General features: G+C 40.3%; 1 protein-coding gene across 1 annotated transcript in view; it reads left to right on the top strand.

Annotated features, from left to right (window-relative positions):
- egfra (epidermal growth factor receptor a (erythroblastic leukemia viral (v-erb-b) oncogene homolog, avian)) overlaps positions 1–17,746 on the top strand; it is a 66,336-nt gene that overhangs the window by 17,101 nt on the left and 31,489 nt on the right. Inside the window, exon 2 of the mRNA XM_084733210.1 lies at positions 17,360–17,511. Coding sequence (XP_084589336.1) covers positions 17,360–17,511 — 152 coding nt within the window. The remainder of the gene's footprint in view (positions 1–17,359; positions 17,512–17,746) is intronic.

Below are 17,746 nucleotides of genomic sequence, written 5' to 3'. Positions count from 1 at the left end.
TATGTGAAAATGTTAGTCTGTTGGTGGTGCTAGAAGAAATAGGAAATCACCATCTCCATCGTCACTAAGATTCATCTTCTTGTCACCATGGATATGCAACATGCAACAAATTCAGCTGCAATCCATCCGATAGTTGCTGAAATTTTTCAGTCTAGACCAAAGTAATCCACCGAACAACTAACCAACCTACTGACAATGGCATCCCTAGAGCTGTGCGGTAAAAAGTGTTTTATAAATCAGACTTTCAATATGCCTAAAGGTTTGTCTCCCAGACTGCAAGAACTGCGCAACAAAATGACTCCGATGAGTAATCTCCTCATAGACCGGTGAAGTATCATTCTGGCAAGCAAGTAACAGACGTCCCTCCTCATGACATAGCTCTGTCTGAATTATGACAACAATGATGATAGCGCAGCGCTCCTGGCAGTGTGTATTGTTGCGGGGTGTGTGAGAAGAGGAAAAGAAGTTGTCAGCCCCCCTCTCATCATGGTTCCAGCATTTTACAAGCCGCCATCACCTCTCAGGGATTTCTTCAGCATCGTAAAACGTATTTCATCCTGGCCTTTTATATATGAGATGACAGCATTGTTCATGATATTGTAGAGCTGGTGGCAAGGCTCGTCTACAGAGCTGATCTGTGATTTGTCTAACTCCCGCAGCACTAAAACATAATGTGCTCTAAACACACAACAGGCCTCCTGTAGTACCTTTTCTAATTGCCTAGTAAGTCTCAACAGCACCAATGCTTCATTGAGCTCAGAATTAATTTCCTGGTGGGACTTTGAGCAGAACATCTTCATTACCACATGTTTTCATAATTGAAGCCAGAGGCCTGTAAAAAGGAAGGAATTCTGTTTGCTTCACTTGCAATGTTTCCCTCCATAAAATCTGACCAACTCTTGTAAGATTGCCCAATAAACCATTTGTGAAGGCCATATATTATAAGTATATTCCCATACCCTGGATCATATTACTGCCCCACGACACTTACCATCACTGATAAATGATCAATATCTACTGCCCTCCTTTCATTTTCAAAACATATCACTTTAGCTTCAGTTGATAGTGAGGTGAAGAATGGGTTCCCTGCTACACTCTTAGAAATAAGGGCTCCAAAAGTGTAGAGAACCCCTGTGGTGGGTTCTAGATAAAACACTTGGAATATTTAAGAGTTTTAGGCGGAACCCCCTGGGTGGTTTCTTGTTAGCACCCCTCAAAGATTCTGGACAGAACCTCAGAGATGGATGTTTCCATTTGCTTCTGAAGAACCTTTTTAGAAGAAAGGGTTCATCATCATCATCTTCCTAAGACTAAGGGTTCCATTAAGGACTCTTGTCAGCCAAAGAAACTTTTTTGAATGAAAGAGTTTGGTCAAGAGTTCTTCGCTTCCCCAGAGAGGGTTGTTGAATTACTTGAAGAACTCATTCATCAATAGTTCTTTGTACCGTAATATGAAAGGGCTCTCAGTAGAACCCCCTGGTTGGTACGTGTTAGCACTCTTAAAGGTTTTAAATGAAGCCTTTCACAGATGGTTCTAGGTACCTTCTGGAAAGCTTCCAAGTGCAACCTTTATAAATGGCTCTACCAGAAAACAAAAAGGATTCTCCCATGGGGACAAGCTGAAGAACCCTTGCTGGTTCTAGTTCTGACCTTTATTTCTAAGAGTGCAGAAATGCCCTGGAGTGCCGTGTTGGACTGGTGCCAGGCAGTGAGGATTAGCCCTCTGGACCTGCAGGATATCCACTACAACAACAACCCCATCCTGAGCTGATTAGAAGGCAGTCTGGGATATTTTTAATATGAATCAACTTGTTTAGTTTTTATCCTGGTATTATTTCCATAATCAGGCACCCATAAGATTACAAAGAGATTAAAATACTCCAAATCTAATTGGGTTTTTGGGTCAAAGGACATGTAAACAACCCACTGAACTTTTATTTCCTTAACAGTCAAGCAAGAGATATTTGAAATATGCATGTTATACTGGCAGGGGGAATTTCATTTTCTTCTTCTTATTGTTATTCTGGCTTGGTAAAACAGCATTTTGGATACTTTTTATGTGATTATGTCTTATTCCTCCAGGAAATGAAGTGATCTGTTCAAGATTTATCTGGAGTTATAAATGCTTGGCACCTGTTGGTCGATTTAAAAACATCTGAGATGAGATCCAAGATTTGGAGCTGGAAACATCATTACATCTGTTGAGCTGTTTGTAATTGACAAAACAGTCTCACCATGAGGTCCATTTAGGAGCTGTTCTGGAGCTTTTGATCATTTCATGCAATCTTTGTCAGTAAATGGAGTTGAAGCCCAGTTGTCATCGAATGGTTGATGTTCATGTTTCCATTTTTCTGGCCACTTTCAAAACCTCTTGTCAATGTGGGCTTAAAAGTTGAGTTTGAAAGTTCACGTGTGACCGAAGAAATAGTGATTGACAAAACAATCTCACTGCAAATAGGAGAAGATTGTATGATATGATCACCACAAGGTGCATTTAGTAGCTGTTCTAGATAGGGTTGGGCAATAAATTCAAAATGTCTAATTGGCCACCATCAACGAAACAACCAGTGATCATTAAACAGAAAAACACAACCACACACCTTCTGAATTCCTTCTGAATTCATGTTTCCATCTTACAGTGAACTAAAACTGGCTTAATTTTCTTGTTAAATAATTGTTAAACACTCTTCAGAAACAGACAGAAACAAAATTAAACTCACTGTCTAGGTTCGTCTTTCCACTTTTCCAACAATTACCAACTTTGGTTGAACAAAAAAGAAATCCTTAATTCACAGAGTTAGATGTGAAACCATCCATCCATTCATCAGAAAACAATTTTCACACACTGGAGGATTCAGCAGACTTCATCAATCACCAGTACAACCAGTGCATAATGGTACACCCCTGCAAGAATAATCCAACCCAATGAAGAAAAAAAACACCAGTGATTCTCAAACAACTGGAATTTAGGCTTGTGTCTTACAATCCATCAACAACAAACTCAACTGACTGGTTTCACTTCATGATGAAATGAAAGAGCTCGGGTGTAACACTGAATTCGCCAACAACTACACTGAAAAACTGCAGCAGTCCAACAACTCTTCCCAAAAACAGCACTGGGCTCTTTGTGCTACTGGGTTAGCCCATTGAACAAGAGTCTGGCCTTGAGCAGCAGCTATGCAAAAATTGCAGAAAAAATGGCCCCCAAAATAAACAGCCAGCTATGGACTAAACCAACTACTGATAGCTGATTTGTCCAGTTGCCAAACCCCATTTCTGGAGCTTTCAATTGTATCACACATATAGTTTGTTCAGGTGCTCAAATTTCCATTTTTTGAACACTTGAAGGATCCCTTTGGCGTATTCTCACTGCAAGAAGAGAACGATTGTGTGATATGATCAAAAGTGCCAAAACAGCTTCCAACAGCTCGAGATCTTTTGCCAACTACTGTGTCCAAGGTTAAGATTGAACTTTTCATCTCAATATGTCATGTGTAATTCAAACCAAAATGTCTCACCCCATTTTCTGTCTCAAGATAATAATGAGAGGAAGGAAACACTTTTTTCTCTTTTTGTGCCTCTGCGCCAGCGACTGCCGTGGCTGGAGACATAATGTCCGCATGGACTCAAGGATGAACTGATCAAGGTCGCTGTGACCTCTCAAAACACGTTTTTTTTTAAAACTCCTTGTGCTAATTGTAACAAAATTTCACACAAACTCTGATGATGACATTTTATATCTGAAAAGTTCAAGGTCAACCTCAATGGGACATCATAATGTTCAGTTTTGTACTCCTCTGTAAAAATAGTCTCACAGTGAAAACAGCATGTTCCTCATGGGAAATTATTCACTGGAATCATAAATGTCAGAGTAGTGGTAACTTCCATTTTGCCAAAAAATACAATTAATAGCCTTTATTAAATTCCTTCAGAGTATGTGAGTCTGAACTGGATGTAAACTACAACCTGACCGGCTGGCAGAGCAATACAACCCTGAGGCGGTAATTATAATATTTCCAAGGTCATGTGTAATATAAACCAAAATGTCTCACCCCAATATTAAGGGTAATTATTGCATTAAAGGTGGTTGTATTTTCTGTTTACAATTAAACTGGTAATAGCAGGAAGGAAGACTTTTTTTTTCTTTTTCCGTTGAATAACGATTATGTTGGAAAGGTTTTGTGTCCTGCCTCATACAGTGGTAATGTCCACTGTTTGGAGCAGTCAGAGTGATTCTGAGCCAGGGTCCTTGTGTTCAGTAGTGTAGCTGATAGTGAGTAAAGGGTCTGGCCTGCCAAGTCTGATGCCTTTGATGACTGATGCAAAGCAGCCAGGCCGTAGGTTCTGCAAAAGCCCCTCTGTGTGTCTGTGTAGTGAGGGGGCGGCCTTGAAATAACCGCCCTCCTCAGTCATAATCATCTTAAACAAGCTTGCACATTGTTTCGGAGCTTTGTTAACCGTGTGTGATGCGCTTTTTTTTTGTCAGGAACAGGATGACGCCCCACACGTTAACAATGGATGAAATCTGAGCCTGTGGGCTTGTGGGAGAGGTGTTTGATGAAAAACTAGCACCATTTTCTGTCAGTCCCTGCTATTCGCACTGTTTCAGCAGAGATAGATTTGTTTTGAAAATGCTCTGAAGATTATAACTGAGCACTCTGGGGCCCCAAGTACTTGGCAGTGGCACCCCCTTGCATTTCAAACATTTCAGCTTGATGTGTCATCAGGAAGACGTAGCTAAATTCTTCCAAGCTTTCCTGTGCAAATTAAATTGGTCATGCTTTTGGTGGGTACAACGCAACATGTAACAAAATACCCTTTCACAGTGTTGAAAATTATGAGAGCTCCTCGGATGTACAAACTAATTCCCCAAGCTCCGTTTGTCCCTGACTCTTTGCCCTGAGCCAGTGTGGATGAGGAAGAAACTACTCATCAGTGGATTTAAGGGGCCTGCTGATGTGTAAAGCAGTGGTTGCAATGGTGAGTAAGGGCTGAGCAACAGAGTGAAGCTCACTAACGCAAACCCCAGGGCTTTTGGAGAATATTCCTTTTATGGGGTCTCTCTCTGTGAAGGCTTCGGCGGGGCAGAGTTGCTAGAGACATGACTAAGGCACTAACAGAGTTGTTGGCAGGCAACGCTGCGAAACAGCGGTTAGACCTACACAGAAATGAGCCTGTCAGCAATCGGGGCTAAAAATAAGAAACCCTTGAGCAGAAAGGCTGCCTCAAAGAGCGTCTATCTCCTTTGTTTAGACGAAGTGAGGAGTCCAGTGAGTGAGAGTTATCTGTCCTGTCTGTTGATGTGATCCCAGCTCCAGACATGGGAAGTAACTAAGTACAAATACTTTGTTACTGTTACATAAGTATAAGTTTCCATTTTTTACTTTTACTCCCTACATTTTAACACAAATATCTCTACTTTGTACTCCTTACATTTTAAAAACAGGCTGGTTACTTGAGTTTCAATGCATTTTAGGGGAATTATTGATTATTTTTATTTTGCATCATTGCACAACACCTTCCCAACATTGAGACAGCTTTCAGCCTAAATGATGGGGCAATAACACAGAAAAGATGTTTGCTTGGTGTATTGATTGGTGCATATCATGCAAAACAGATGTAACAAGACAAAAAAGATGTAAGTAGATGAAAATTGATGCAAAAAAAATCAGAAAAGATGTGACGAGACAAAAAAGACCTAACAAGATGTAAAAGACCAAGCAAAACGCATAAAACATTACAAGACAAAAGAGACGTCATACGATGTAAAAGACCTAACAAGACGCAAAAGATGTAACAAGACAATAAAGACATAACAAGAGGTAAAAGATGTCACAAAAGGAAAAAAGATCTAAAAGATGTAACAAGACAAAAAAACGACTTAAAAGACCCAACAAGACGTAAAAGACAAAAACGGCTACTATTCACTTTTCTACTTAGAGTACATTTCAGAGTCTGTACTTTTTCCACTTTTACTTGAGTAAAGAAGTTGAATCAGTACTTCTATGTATAATAGAGTAATTTTACGCAGGTATGTGTACTTCTACTACAGTAAAGAATGTGTGTACTCTTGCCACCTCTGCCGACCTGGACCTGCCTGCTGCTCTGCACTAGGAATGCTTAAAAACCAACACGGGGATTCCCGAGTCACAGCTGCTTTCTCCTGCTGGAATGATGTGTGAAATGTGTGGGTTCCTCCGCTTGTGGTTGTTGTTTTTCTTTCTCTCTCGTCTTCTCTGCCTCTGCTCTTCTTTTCCAGGCATGGTTCAGTGACGGTCGGTGGAAGGGTGGAGGGATGGAGGGGTGGTGGTGGAGGAGGAGGAGGGAGGGGTGGGGGGAAGACATTGAGCAGTGAGTTAGCAGCAGTGTGCTGGCCGCCCACTCCCTCTCCAGTCTTCCTCTCCTGCTTCCTGTGGGATTGAAGAGGAGTATGAGTTTAACAGGGAAGAAGAAAGAGAAAAAAAAGAGGGGAGGGGGGTCGTCTTGGCTGGAATGAGCTTCAATAGGGAGAATGTCTGGATGTTAAAGAGGAAGTGGGTTGAATGTAGGAACATTTCAGGAGAACGGTGGGTGCTTTATTGGAATTTAAATGGGGCTGGGGCTAATGGAGGTGGTGTGAGTTTTGGGTAACAGGAGTGGGATTGTTTGGAGGACTAATGGCTTTACCAACAGGGCAGAAGGGAGAATCATCTGACTAATGATAGTATTGCTTGATTATTTGGGTCATCATCTTGGACCCCTCACACACTGGTCACAGCTGGAGAGTAATAGGAGTGCAGCTGCGTTTAACCAGCTCCAATAAATCAACTTGGTGCCCAGTAATTTATGCCATTTTCAATGCATCTTCTATCATTTGTGGTTTATTTATCTCTTTTGTCATGGATATGGCTGTCGGGTAATGAATGCATCATTGACCATTGAGATAAATGTGCAGTATGTTAATTATTCACAGCAGTGGCTCAAACAATAACCAGCATGAATGCAATGAAAGATCCTCTTGTTAGTCAGTAACTACAAAATAAATGAACATTTTTCTAAATTAAAGGGTAGTATGTAGCCATGCACAGTTGTCTTTATTTCCCTAGGTTTTGAGATATTTGTCTCTAATGCCCAGTCCACATGAACACACTTATTTTTTAAAAATGGCGTTTTAAAATGAAAACGATTGATGTTCAGATGACATGACTACATGATGAGAAATTTGGGCTGCCACAAAACTATTTTAATATGAAGCCTTGCTTTGATCTGTTCACATTTGCCCTGTTTAAGTTATTATATTTTGCTGCTAAAACTCAGCACTTCATGCGTCCCTTTCAAATTAAAAGCCCTCTAGCACATCAACACATATATGTAGACATCAAAGTCTCCGCCATATTGGATCAGAACTGGCCTGTCAGTGGGAATGCTGCCATTTTTCTGGATAAAAAGCATAAGAACATTTACATTTTGGCTCACTGAAATTGGCTGAGCACTGAGTAATGGTATTTTAGCTGTTTTTTGTGCGTTACTACTTTGTGTACCATTACTTCCTTGGTCAAAGGTGCCCCTCTGACAAAACCACTTGCTCCAGTCTGGCCCCCAAGTAAAACTGCTCTAAAACCACCACTGAGTCCTGTCAATCTCCATTGTGTTGAGATGTTTTATTTGGGTAGACTGCGGTTTTAACCCATGTAGATCTAATGTTTCTATATGCTCTATACTTAAGAATTTAATAGATAAATTGCTCTTTAGGTCTAAACTGGTTCTGGTTCTTAAATGAGGCATTATAGTGGACTAATCTGGGTCTTAGAAATGCTGATCACAGTTTGCAGAAGTGTCAGTATACATGCTGTATTCCTGTGTTTGTGCTGAACCCAAATCCCCGGTTTCCTCACGCTGAGGTGGAGAGTAAACATTATGACGGGCCCAGCCACAGGTATCTGGAGTGTCTCACTGACTGGTAGAGAGTGCTCTTCAGCAGCTGAGAGTAAACATCAGCCTTTTTGGTCTTTATTTGGTCACTTTGCTGAGCTTTTAACAGACTAAACTTCACTGACTGTGCTCAAACTCCGGCAGGACAAGCGAGTGTAGTCACCGCAGTTGAACTGTTTAGAGGACATGTGACGTTTTCAGTGGGATGCTCCATTTGCTTGTTCTCCAGCTGGCCGCTCCCCTTTGTTAGCCTTCAGGGAAAGGTCAGCCACGTTCATACATCAAGTGTGAGGCTTTACACCCCGTTTCCCCAGTTTGACCCCACAGCCGGCTGCTATGTCCCACATCTACGTCTTGGTTAGCTAAACCACAAACCACTCCTGAGTCTGACTCTCCTTTTTTTCCCTCTGTGTTTCTTTTTTTTCCCCCCTCACACTTCCTGTCCATAAGTTCTCTTTCTCTCGTAGTGTATTACGTTAACAGTACGTCCTCCTCCGCTGGAGACGACAATCAGCTACCATCTGCTTCAGCATCACAGGGTAGCGTCTGGAACTGACCCTGCGAAAAGATCAACTTCCTGAGATGTCAAAGGGACTTGTGTTGTTGTGTACACTGGGGATCGGGAGGGAAAGTGGGGGGGTATCCTCTGGTCTTTACTGGACCCTTTTTTCTTCTCTGAGGCCCCAAGATGTTTTCTCTAAGGGATTGGTGAATCTCCCACGCAAAGGAAGATTGCATTTCCCCTGAACGGAGAGCAGGATATCAGGATTTTTTTCGTTAAAGTACATGGTATGTTTGTACCAGTGTTTCCCAAACTTTGGGTCGGGAACCAATATGAGTCACAATCCCTTTTTTATTGGGAGCAGCGTGGAAGGACAGCTAGAGAAGAACTCAAAGCAACATCAATTCTTGACATAAAACACAAGGCACAACTATTTTAAGACACAGTAGTATAATACAGCTGGGGTCATGAAATGTAACTGCCACCTCACTAAAGCTGCCTTCACATGAGAGGAAATTTGCTCTTGGTGCAGAGAGGCAAGGCGCAGCGCTATACATCATGTCTGCCTGGTATACAAATAGTTAAGCTAACGTCAGCTTTGCATTTAGCTAAGTTTATAAATTGTATACCTGTTCACAAATCTTGTAGCCACATCTGACTGCCGATATTTTTCCATGCATACCATTCACTGGCGAGATCATGTTATTTTTTTTTTTTATTGTTGTGTTGTGGAGTTCAAGGAACTCTGAATCACTTTTCTTCCACCACTCTCACCCTCTTCAGCTTGTATGTGTCACTTCTGGTACGTCGTCAGCCGTTCTCTCATTGGTTGCGCTTTGAAAGGTCAGCGCCTGCCGAGGTCAAAGTTTGACGGCAGCATTTGGTAGCGATTTCAAGTGGTGCATTACGCCAAGGACGACTCTTCCCTTGGAAAACAATGACATAGTGAGTGCAGAACAGTTTTACTGGTGATGATGTGTCAGCACCTTAATGGTTACAAGTATAAACCAACACAAAAATGACTCCCCAAGTCACGCCCCTTTTACTCTGTGCTCCAGTAACGGTTGAGCAAAATTGTTTGTTCGGCTTTCTTCTTTTCTTGTAAGAGTGACATTAAGGTCACATCTTAGTTACCTAGTGTTAGCAAAATGCTAGCTAATGTTGGCCAAACCCTAGCTAACTAGATTAATTACTAGACTAGTTAATAATCGATAGAGATTATCTAGCTAGTAAGCTAGCGTTTCGCTAACTTAAGATGTTAATATATGTGACTTTTACATGTCCCCCATCAATATCTTGAGTGGCGAAAAATGTCGATCACTGTTTCCCGAAGACCTCTAACACTTAGATGTCAACGTCTCTGCAATATTGGATCAGGCAGAACTGTCCTGTAAATGGGGATGCTGCCATTTTTCTGGATAAAAAGCACTAGAACGTTTACATTTCAACAGATTTCAATGAGTCGTGTTATATTTAAGTGCACTGTTATTACACAGTGAACACTTCCTGTGCCTGTTTCAAATTAAAAGCCTTCTAACATTTCAGTGGACAGTGCAGCTTTGTTATGAGGTGGTGGTAAACTCTACATTCAGCAAACCTGATTATTGCTGTGATGTACTTTTATAACAAAATAGATACATTTATATAATTTTATAGTCATGGTTTCTTGTGTTCTGTATCAGTAGTTTATAAATGTAGATGTTAAGGCAATTCATGATGTATTTTTGTAAGTTTGGGTCCTGGGGAAATCCTTGGTTTATACGACTTTAGTATATCACCGAAGAATGCACACATTTCTACTTGTGCTGCTGGTTTAACTTCGCCTTTATATGTCATTTGATCTCCTCCTGAAACTTATCCAGTCAAAAGATATAGGAGGAGGAAGCTTGAGCTGAATGCGCAGAGAAAATAAAGGAGGTGTCTTTTTCCCCTGCTTCATTCACCGATGGAGGGCCTTGAGAGATTTATGCTTCCCTGAAATCTGAATGTCTGGAAATTTGAGTCAGTGCAACCCCAAGTGAGCCCTGACTTTAAACTGGGGCCAATAAAAGCAGAGTGTGTATTATTTTTTCATCTTATCTCCTTTCTCTTACCGTACATCTGGAGAGACACACGAGGGGGTTAACCATAATTTACCTCTAAATAAGGGAATTAATCTTGGCATCGATTTTGTTATCAGCGGAGAAACACTGCAGATTGAGTTACATAAGATACTTTGCCGTAATGCTGTTGACTCGGAGAGAGAAATAAACAAGTCATGTCAGTTAGCATTGCTACTTCCCATTAATTACGTATAAGTTTTCAGATAATGTAATTATCAGACTCTGGACACAGCTTAATTGAATTGCAGGTAGTGAATGAGAGGAAGAGAACGCGGCAGGGCCATTTCTGCTGTCTGTAGAAAGGTATAAAGCATTTTGATTTAAACGTATAGTAGGCGGCTCATTGTGGAAAAGGAAACCATTAGATGAGTTAGAGTAGTTTCTGCCGTGCTCCCCGGAAAGTTTGGTTTGCATTTGTGGACATCCAGTATTTCCTCCCGTGGCCAGAAAAATACAAAGTTTCATCCAAACGTTTAAATGAGACCTCAATATGTGAATTTATGGCGGACTTTAACCCTTTTCCTTTGGTTGGTTTTGGTACTTAAAATCGTACATTTGATCTCACTGTGTTTAGTTAATGTGTCTCAAATGTTTGTAAATGTTGTCTGCCATGACTTTGGTTTTATACCCTGCTTCACTTGTTCCCCTTTTCTCTGTCCAGTGCATTTTTTCCAGCTTCCAAGTTTAAAGAAAACGTTTACATTTTAAAACATGTTGCCAAGACTGCTTCCATAATATAGGAGATGGACATAATAACACAAACACCTGCAGCATATACTGTTTCTAATCCATTAAGTCCTTCAAATGGAAAGCTTTTTAAAGTAGAGTTAGATATTTTGGAAAATATTTGCTTAATTGCAGAGTAGGCCTGCAGCTGATGAATATTTTCATAGTTGATTAATTGTTTTTATTTTTGTTGTTGTTGCTTGTTTGTTTAATTTAACCAATTTAATTGTAAAACCAAAGTGAACAAATGTCACCACACTGTTTTACAGGTTATTATGTACTGAACAGCCTCCTAGCTTCACATTTACTGTACAGACATGAAAGTACTATCGGTATTGTGTAACTCTAAGTGTTGAACTATCCCTTTTAGTTCAATATTCATTTTATTTTATGTTATTATTGTAATCTTGGGGGACAAAAGCAATTGTTTGGACTGATACAGCAGGTGTGATATGATTTGTCATATTAGAGAGATTGATCATTTTTAACCTCATTATTCACTTTCATTGAAGCAAAGATGTTTTCTTTATTCTGTAGAATGTAATGTTTAGGCCAGGACACTTCTGCAGGACGGCAGTATGTAATTTAAAATGTGTTATTTTGACACACACTTTGCCTTAAACTAATGTTGCTCAGGAGGCCATATTGTGATTTCATTAAAATTTCGATTGATTGTTCGGCCCTAATGGCAGTACATTGTATGATTTGCATGCATGGTTAATTTTTTAAGTGTTATATGGTGGTAATTTGTTGCTTATTCTTCTGTTTGCTCTTGGAGAGAGAAACGGGAAGTTAAAACACAAACCTGCCCTTTCTATAACAGGAGCATGTGAATTCTCAGCTCGAGTGCGGTATTTCAGCTTGTGTTGAGTCTGGACCCGAACAATGAGCTGTTTATTCCACATAATAAGCGTAAGGAATTTATTTTTCTGTAGTCTCACAGATCCTATAGCCTGAAGAAACAAATATCTACCACACACCCTTGACTTCCAACACAAGTCCCCAAGTAAACATCAAAAGAGCAATATGCAACCGCACATTTCAACAAGCTTAGATGACTAATGATCAGGTTTATCGAGTCTTTTGTCTTGCTGTGACTGCCTGTTGATCAGCGCAATCCAGGAAATATTCTGCGCTCGGAGTCCTTGCGGTGTTGCACACTCACACACACGCCAGCACGCACACCCACCTGCACACCCACACATGCATGCACAACTGTGAGAGACATACCAGATCTGCCACTCCTTGGTCGTAGAGTTACCTCCTGGATATTTAGTGACGACAGTACAGCTGGAGGAAGTGAAGCAATCGGTAATTAGTCTTTGTCACAGTATCAGTTACGTCACTGCAGGCCCCACCTGCACATTTAAGCAGTTTGCAGACAGTAAGCTGTGTTTTTAGTATGTTGGATGAGTCAAATTTGAATCACCTGTTATGGAAAAAACAGGGTTTACAGTAATTTCCAACTTGCACTAGCTGTTGTCTGTCTCTCCTGTAGTTGCCAGAAAGGTAGTTCGAAAGTTGTGCAAACTTTTATGACACATTTAACTCAGGTACTGTACAAAAGAGTAATTTTATTTGCAGGAGGCTGTCGTTGAAGTAAATAAAGGTCTAGGCATCGTTGAAGTTTAACTTCTAAGCAGACTTGGGAAGTAATAAAGTGCAAATACTTCATTACTGTACTTAAGAAGAGTTTTCAGTTAAACTCTTAGAAATGAGGGTTCCAAAAGGGTTCTTATTCAACGGCTGATGTTCTACTCGTCAGGGGTTCTTTGTAAGACTCCATGAAGAACTCTCTTCACTCGATTAACCCCTCTTTGAACAAAGAGTTCTTTAAGGATCGTTGAGATAACTCTTTCGTCAAGGGTTCTTTGTACCATAAGATAAAAGGGTTCTCAGTAGCCCCCTGGGTGTGTTCTAGATTCAACCCTTGAGATGTAAAAGGGTTTTGGTAGAACCCCCAGATGAGTTCTAGATAAAACCCTTGGAATATAAAGTGGTTCTTAGTAGAACCCGCTGGATGGGTTCTAGATGAAACCTTTGGAATATAAAGGGGTTCTCAGTAGAATTTTGGGGTGAATTGGAGATTAAACCCTTGGAATGTAATAGGGTTCTCGAGTTCTAGATAAAACCTTTGGCATATAAAAGGGTCCATGGTAGAACCCCCCTTGATAGGGTTCCAAGTGAAACCTTCATAAATGGCTCTACCAAGAACCAAAGATATTCTACTATGGGGACAAACCGAAGAACCTTTTATGGTTCTAGTTAGCACCTTTCTGAGAGTGTATCTGTACTGGCTAGTTTTCACATTGATTCACAGTGAATCTGTCAGCCGCCTGTGAGGTTTTGTTTTTTTTGTTTTTTTGTTTTTTTTGCTTTTTTTTATAGCACTGTGGGCTGGTTTTTAGATCCAAAAGAACATGCCTGATCCAAAGAAATTTGAGAACCAGCTTCAGCTGAACAAAAGATTTTGGTCGTCCTGCAGAGATGAGAGAATTTCTAACAAAAGAGAAAAGGCTCAATTAGACCTGAAGTGTGTTCCTGTGTTGATCATAACGTTTTGAGTTCTGATTGAAAATTGATTTGCACATTGGAGCAAAGTTATAATTATTAGTTGTTATTTTCAGTATGTTGTTTATTTGAAGTCTGAATGCGTTGAATTGTATGAATATGTAGCGGCGCAACTTTTTATCAATGGACGGGCGTATTGTTTGAAAGTTTTTGATGCTGGTGCCAGTTCAAAGTGAGGCCCAAATAATACTTAGTTTCAAGAATTTATATGTTTTATTTCTACAAACCCCTGTTTTCATTAAACAAAAGAAGCCATATGTCTCTAATAGGCACCATGATAAAAAGTCTATGATACATTACTCCAATCAGAATCAAGCATTTAGCAAAACCATATAATAATAGCAATTAATTAATGATAAATCAAGCACAACCCTAGTATAAAGACTTTTTTATTGTGATATTTTGACATTTGATACAGTGTTATGTTCCTGTTAATTTGACATGAAGTTCAGTTAGTTTTGTACTGAAACAGCCAGTAGAAATGAGATTAAATGTCCTTCAGAGGGCCACTTTTTCCTTTTATATATTGAGTACATTTCAGAGCCTGTACTTACTTTTTTTTATTCAAGTCAGAGTCTTTTTCTTAAACACAAATATCTGTTAAGACCGTGCCACATCTGTCTCTATGTAGCTCCGGCCTGACCTCGTTTCTTTCTCATGTGTTGCAGCCTGATGAGGAAGTCCGTTTATGGTCATGTGGAATATCAGGTCATTTACCACCTGCAGCGGAGTTATGAAACCAACAACTGGACTGAGGAGGAGAATGTTTACAGTGGCTATACTGCTGCTTGCTTGAGCAATCAACTGTTTTTTTTTCCTTGTGCACCACACTCAAGTGTGAGCCTCTGGTGCAGGAAGTTTGTTGAACCTTTACTCACCTGCCTCATGCGGCCTTTATTGCTCATTGTAGATATTAACTGAACAAATCACAGGAAAGAGCTTGTGTGTTTGCAGTGGGCGACTGTATATGTTCTGTATATGGTAAAACAGCAAACTAATTAACCATAATCAGCATCCCTATTAGCAAACTGTCATTCGGGTATGTCCAAATCAGGTTGATTAATATTCACAGCTGCACAGTCATGACAACCTTTTTGTTTATTACAGTTTGGTTTTTCAGTCTGAGTAATAATTAGGGGGCTAATTACATCTCACATGGCTCCTCTAATTAAAACGGTCAGCTTGCGTTTTGCTAGTCTGCCTCTGTTGCCTGGGCGTTAGGCTGCCGGACTGCAGGGTTCATGTCAGCCTGATCCCTCAGGGACAAACTAATGAGGAGGAAGAAGAGGGAGGGTGGGAGACAGCTGTTGGTGCCTAATTCTCACTGATTGGGTGCCTGACCACTGTTGGTTTGTGTGAATTCAAAACAACAACATGTGGATGAGGAAAAAAAAGTGCAAAATATTGGCTTCAGATTTGAGTTTGACTGAGCTGGAAGATGATATCGTGTGTTTTTCTTCAATTTGACCAATCAGGAGCGCTTCTGTGCAGTTAAATTGACTGTTATGTTCAGTGTCACGAGGTGTGTCTCAGTGTTTGGAGCGCATGTTTTGGCTTTCTTTGCAGTCAAGAGCAGACACGTTGAGGAATGTGACCCAAGACACATTAAGAGACATTACACCAGTACTATAATTTCTAATAACAAGAGGGTGAATCTTTTGTTTTGTCTTTTTCAACCTATTGCTTAAGTTAATCCATAAATTAAGAAAAAAATAAATAAATTATGTGCTTATTATATGTGCATGCAGAGTGTTTGTGTGTGTGTGTATGTGTTTGTTGGAGAGGTGTCCATGGTGTTACACTCAGCTGACTCTTCAGTGCCAGTCAGAACCTGTCTGACCAGCTCAGGGGACGACTGAATAGAGGAAGGCGACCTGCTTTCTTAAAGCGATAGGTCAGATTTTTTTGTATGAGGTACTTATCCACAGTCATTACAATGCATTACCTCCGGCTGCACAATATAGTAAACAGATCATATGAGATATTGTGATCATTTTTGCTTTGCAATTTTAGTTTTAAGTGAAAAAAAATATTAAAATCATGAATCATGATGACACTTGTTAGGGTCTGTACCAAACAAACATGTTTTCTTATATCAAGGTTTGTAGGCCTGGGCATCTCTGCAGCATGACAGTACTTCATTATAAAAATAGTGCAGAGAGAGAAAGCATCAGCATTCAGTGCCAGTATATTTTTATTACTTGCTCAGGTAAATAGATTTCCAACCTACTTGCCAGACTTACTTGCCCCTACACAAATTGTCATATTTCTAAGCAGTTATCAAATAACAACTTAGACTTAGGTCAATTGTCATGTTTAATCTAAGGCTGCTGAAGATAATGAAAAAAGATCCATCTCGGTCAAAGCACAAGGCGATGCCTTTAAAAGTCTCATTTTGTCTCTCGAAAATCCAAAGATATACTGTTTAACATGATGATAAACAAAGACAATTGGAAAATTTCCTTATTTGTGAGGCTGAAAACAGAAAACAGATTTACTTGACAGACATGGCATTTTACGCGGTCCAGGCAAGCAGATAATCCTTATTGTTGAGCCCTGCCCTGTCCACAGAAGTACACTGCTTAGTTTCCATGCTGGTTCTCCTCTCTGCTTCGCCAAACTGCGGTTGTGTCGCCCAGCATCTACTGTGGGTGATGTACACTGACTATGACTAAGTACCTAATACAACCCCACTTCAAATAATTATCCCTTTAAGACACACACTCTTCTTTTAAAACTACTTTCAGTAAGAAAAAAGCCTCTTGTGTGTGCTGCACTTATCAGTAACACTGCCTTCCTTATCCAAACACTTTATTGCACAACGCCAGATAGGCCATATTATCAGCCCATAATTGCACTCTTGTGAATCTCTCTATCTGTGGTTTTGTTGTTATTGCAACTTAAAACTCGAGAAACTGCACAGATCAGCACTTGATTTAAGCCCTAACTTATTATTTAGTCACGTTATGAACTTGCCCTAAACTCAGATGTGTTTAAACTGGGCTGAAGTTATTGAGACAGTTATTAATTATGAGATTTAGAGAGCTAAAGTTCCCCCAAGAAACGCACTCACAATTCTCATGGAATCTGTGACACACCAAACCTCTTCTCTGAAATGACACAACGGGCCTGGAGACGCTGGTCGCAGTGGTTGTTTTAACTAGACTGCATAGCAGTGGAAAGATTCAGGCCTCTGCCAGAGTAAATACAGCCAGCTCACTTTGACTCATGAGCCAGAATTTGCTTCGTTGCTGAGATTTGATTCCTATTGTAGATGCAACCCAGATCGTGTATTTTCACATGAAAGCCCGCCAAGTTATGACTGTCCAGATCAAATTCACAAACACAGACACACACAGAAAGAAAGGCATAAATTGAGCCAGTGCAGTGTTACATAAGCAGCGAATGTTTCTGACTGATAGCACTGTGGGCCTTGGATGAATGCTTTTGTGACACCGCAGATGATTTACAGCCAGTTTGCATCTTGTGTTTCAAGCAACATTTAAATAAATCTCACAAATTCTTCAATTGTTTTCTTTCCTTGCAGTATGTCAAGGCATCACCAATCGATTAAACCTGCTGGGTTCCAAAGAGGACCACTACCTGAACATGGTGAAGACCTACAGCAACTGCACTGTGGTCCTGGAGAACCTGGAGATCACCTACATGGAGGAGCACCGTGACCTGTCCTTCCTCAGGGTAAAGACTGTGTTCTGTTAGTAGAGATGGGACTGATCTGATCCAATATTGGTGTCGGGGGGCTAAATGAAGCTTTTATCAGGTATCGGACTTGCAACACCCAGGGTTGGGAAGGTTACTTTAAAAATGTATTCCAATACAATTACTGCTTACCTGTTAAACAGTGACCTAATCTAAGTAATGTCACTTGATTACTGTCCATTAGCACTGATTTCCTCAGTACCAAACGTGGTGA

The sequence above is a fragment of the Lutjanus erythropterus genome, chromosome 12, assembly GCF_056507025.1.
Source record: "Lutjanus erythropterus isolate fLutEry1 chromosome 12, fLutEry1.hap2, whole genome shotgun sequence".
NCBI classification, from domain to species: Eukaryota; Metazoa; Chordata; class Actinopteri; order Lutjaniformes; family Lutjanidae; genus Lutjanus; species Lutjanus erythropterus.
Note: the sequence above shows the minus strand (reverse complement) of the source record. Positions and strands in the feature narration are given on the sequence as shown.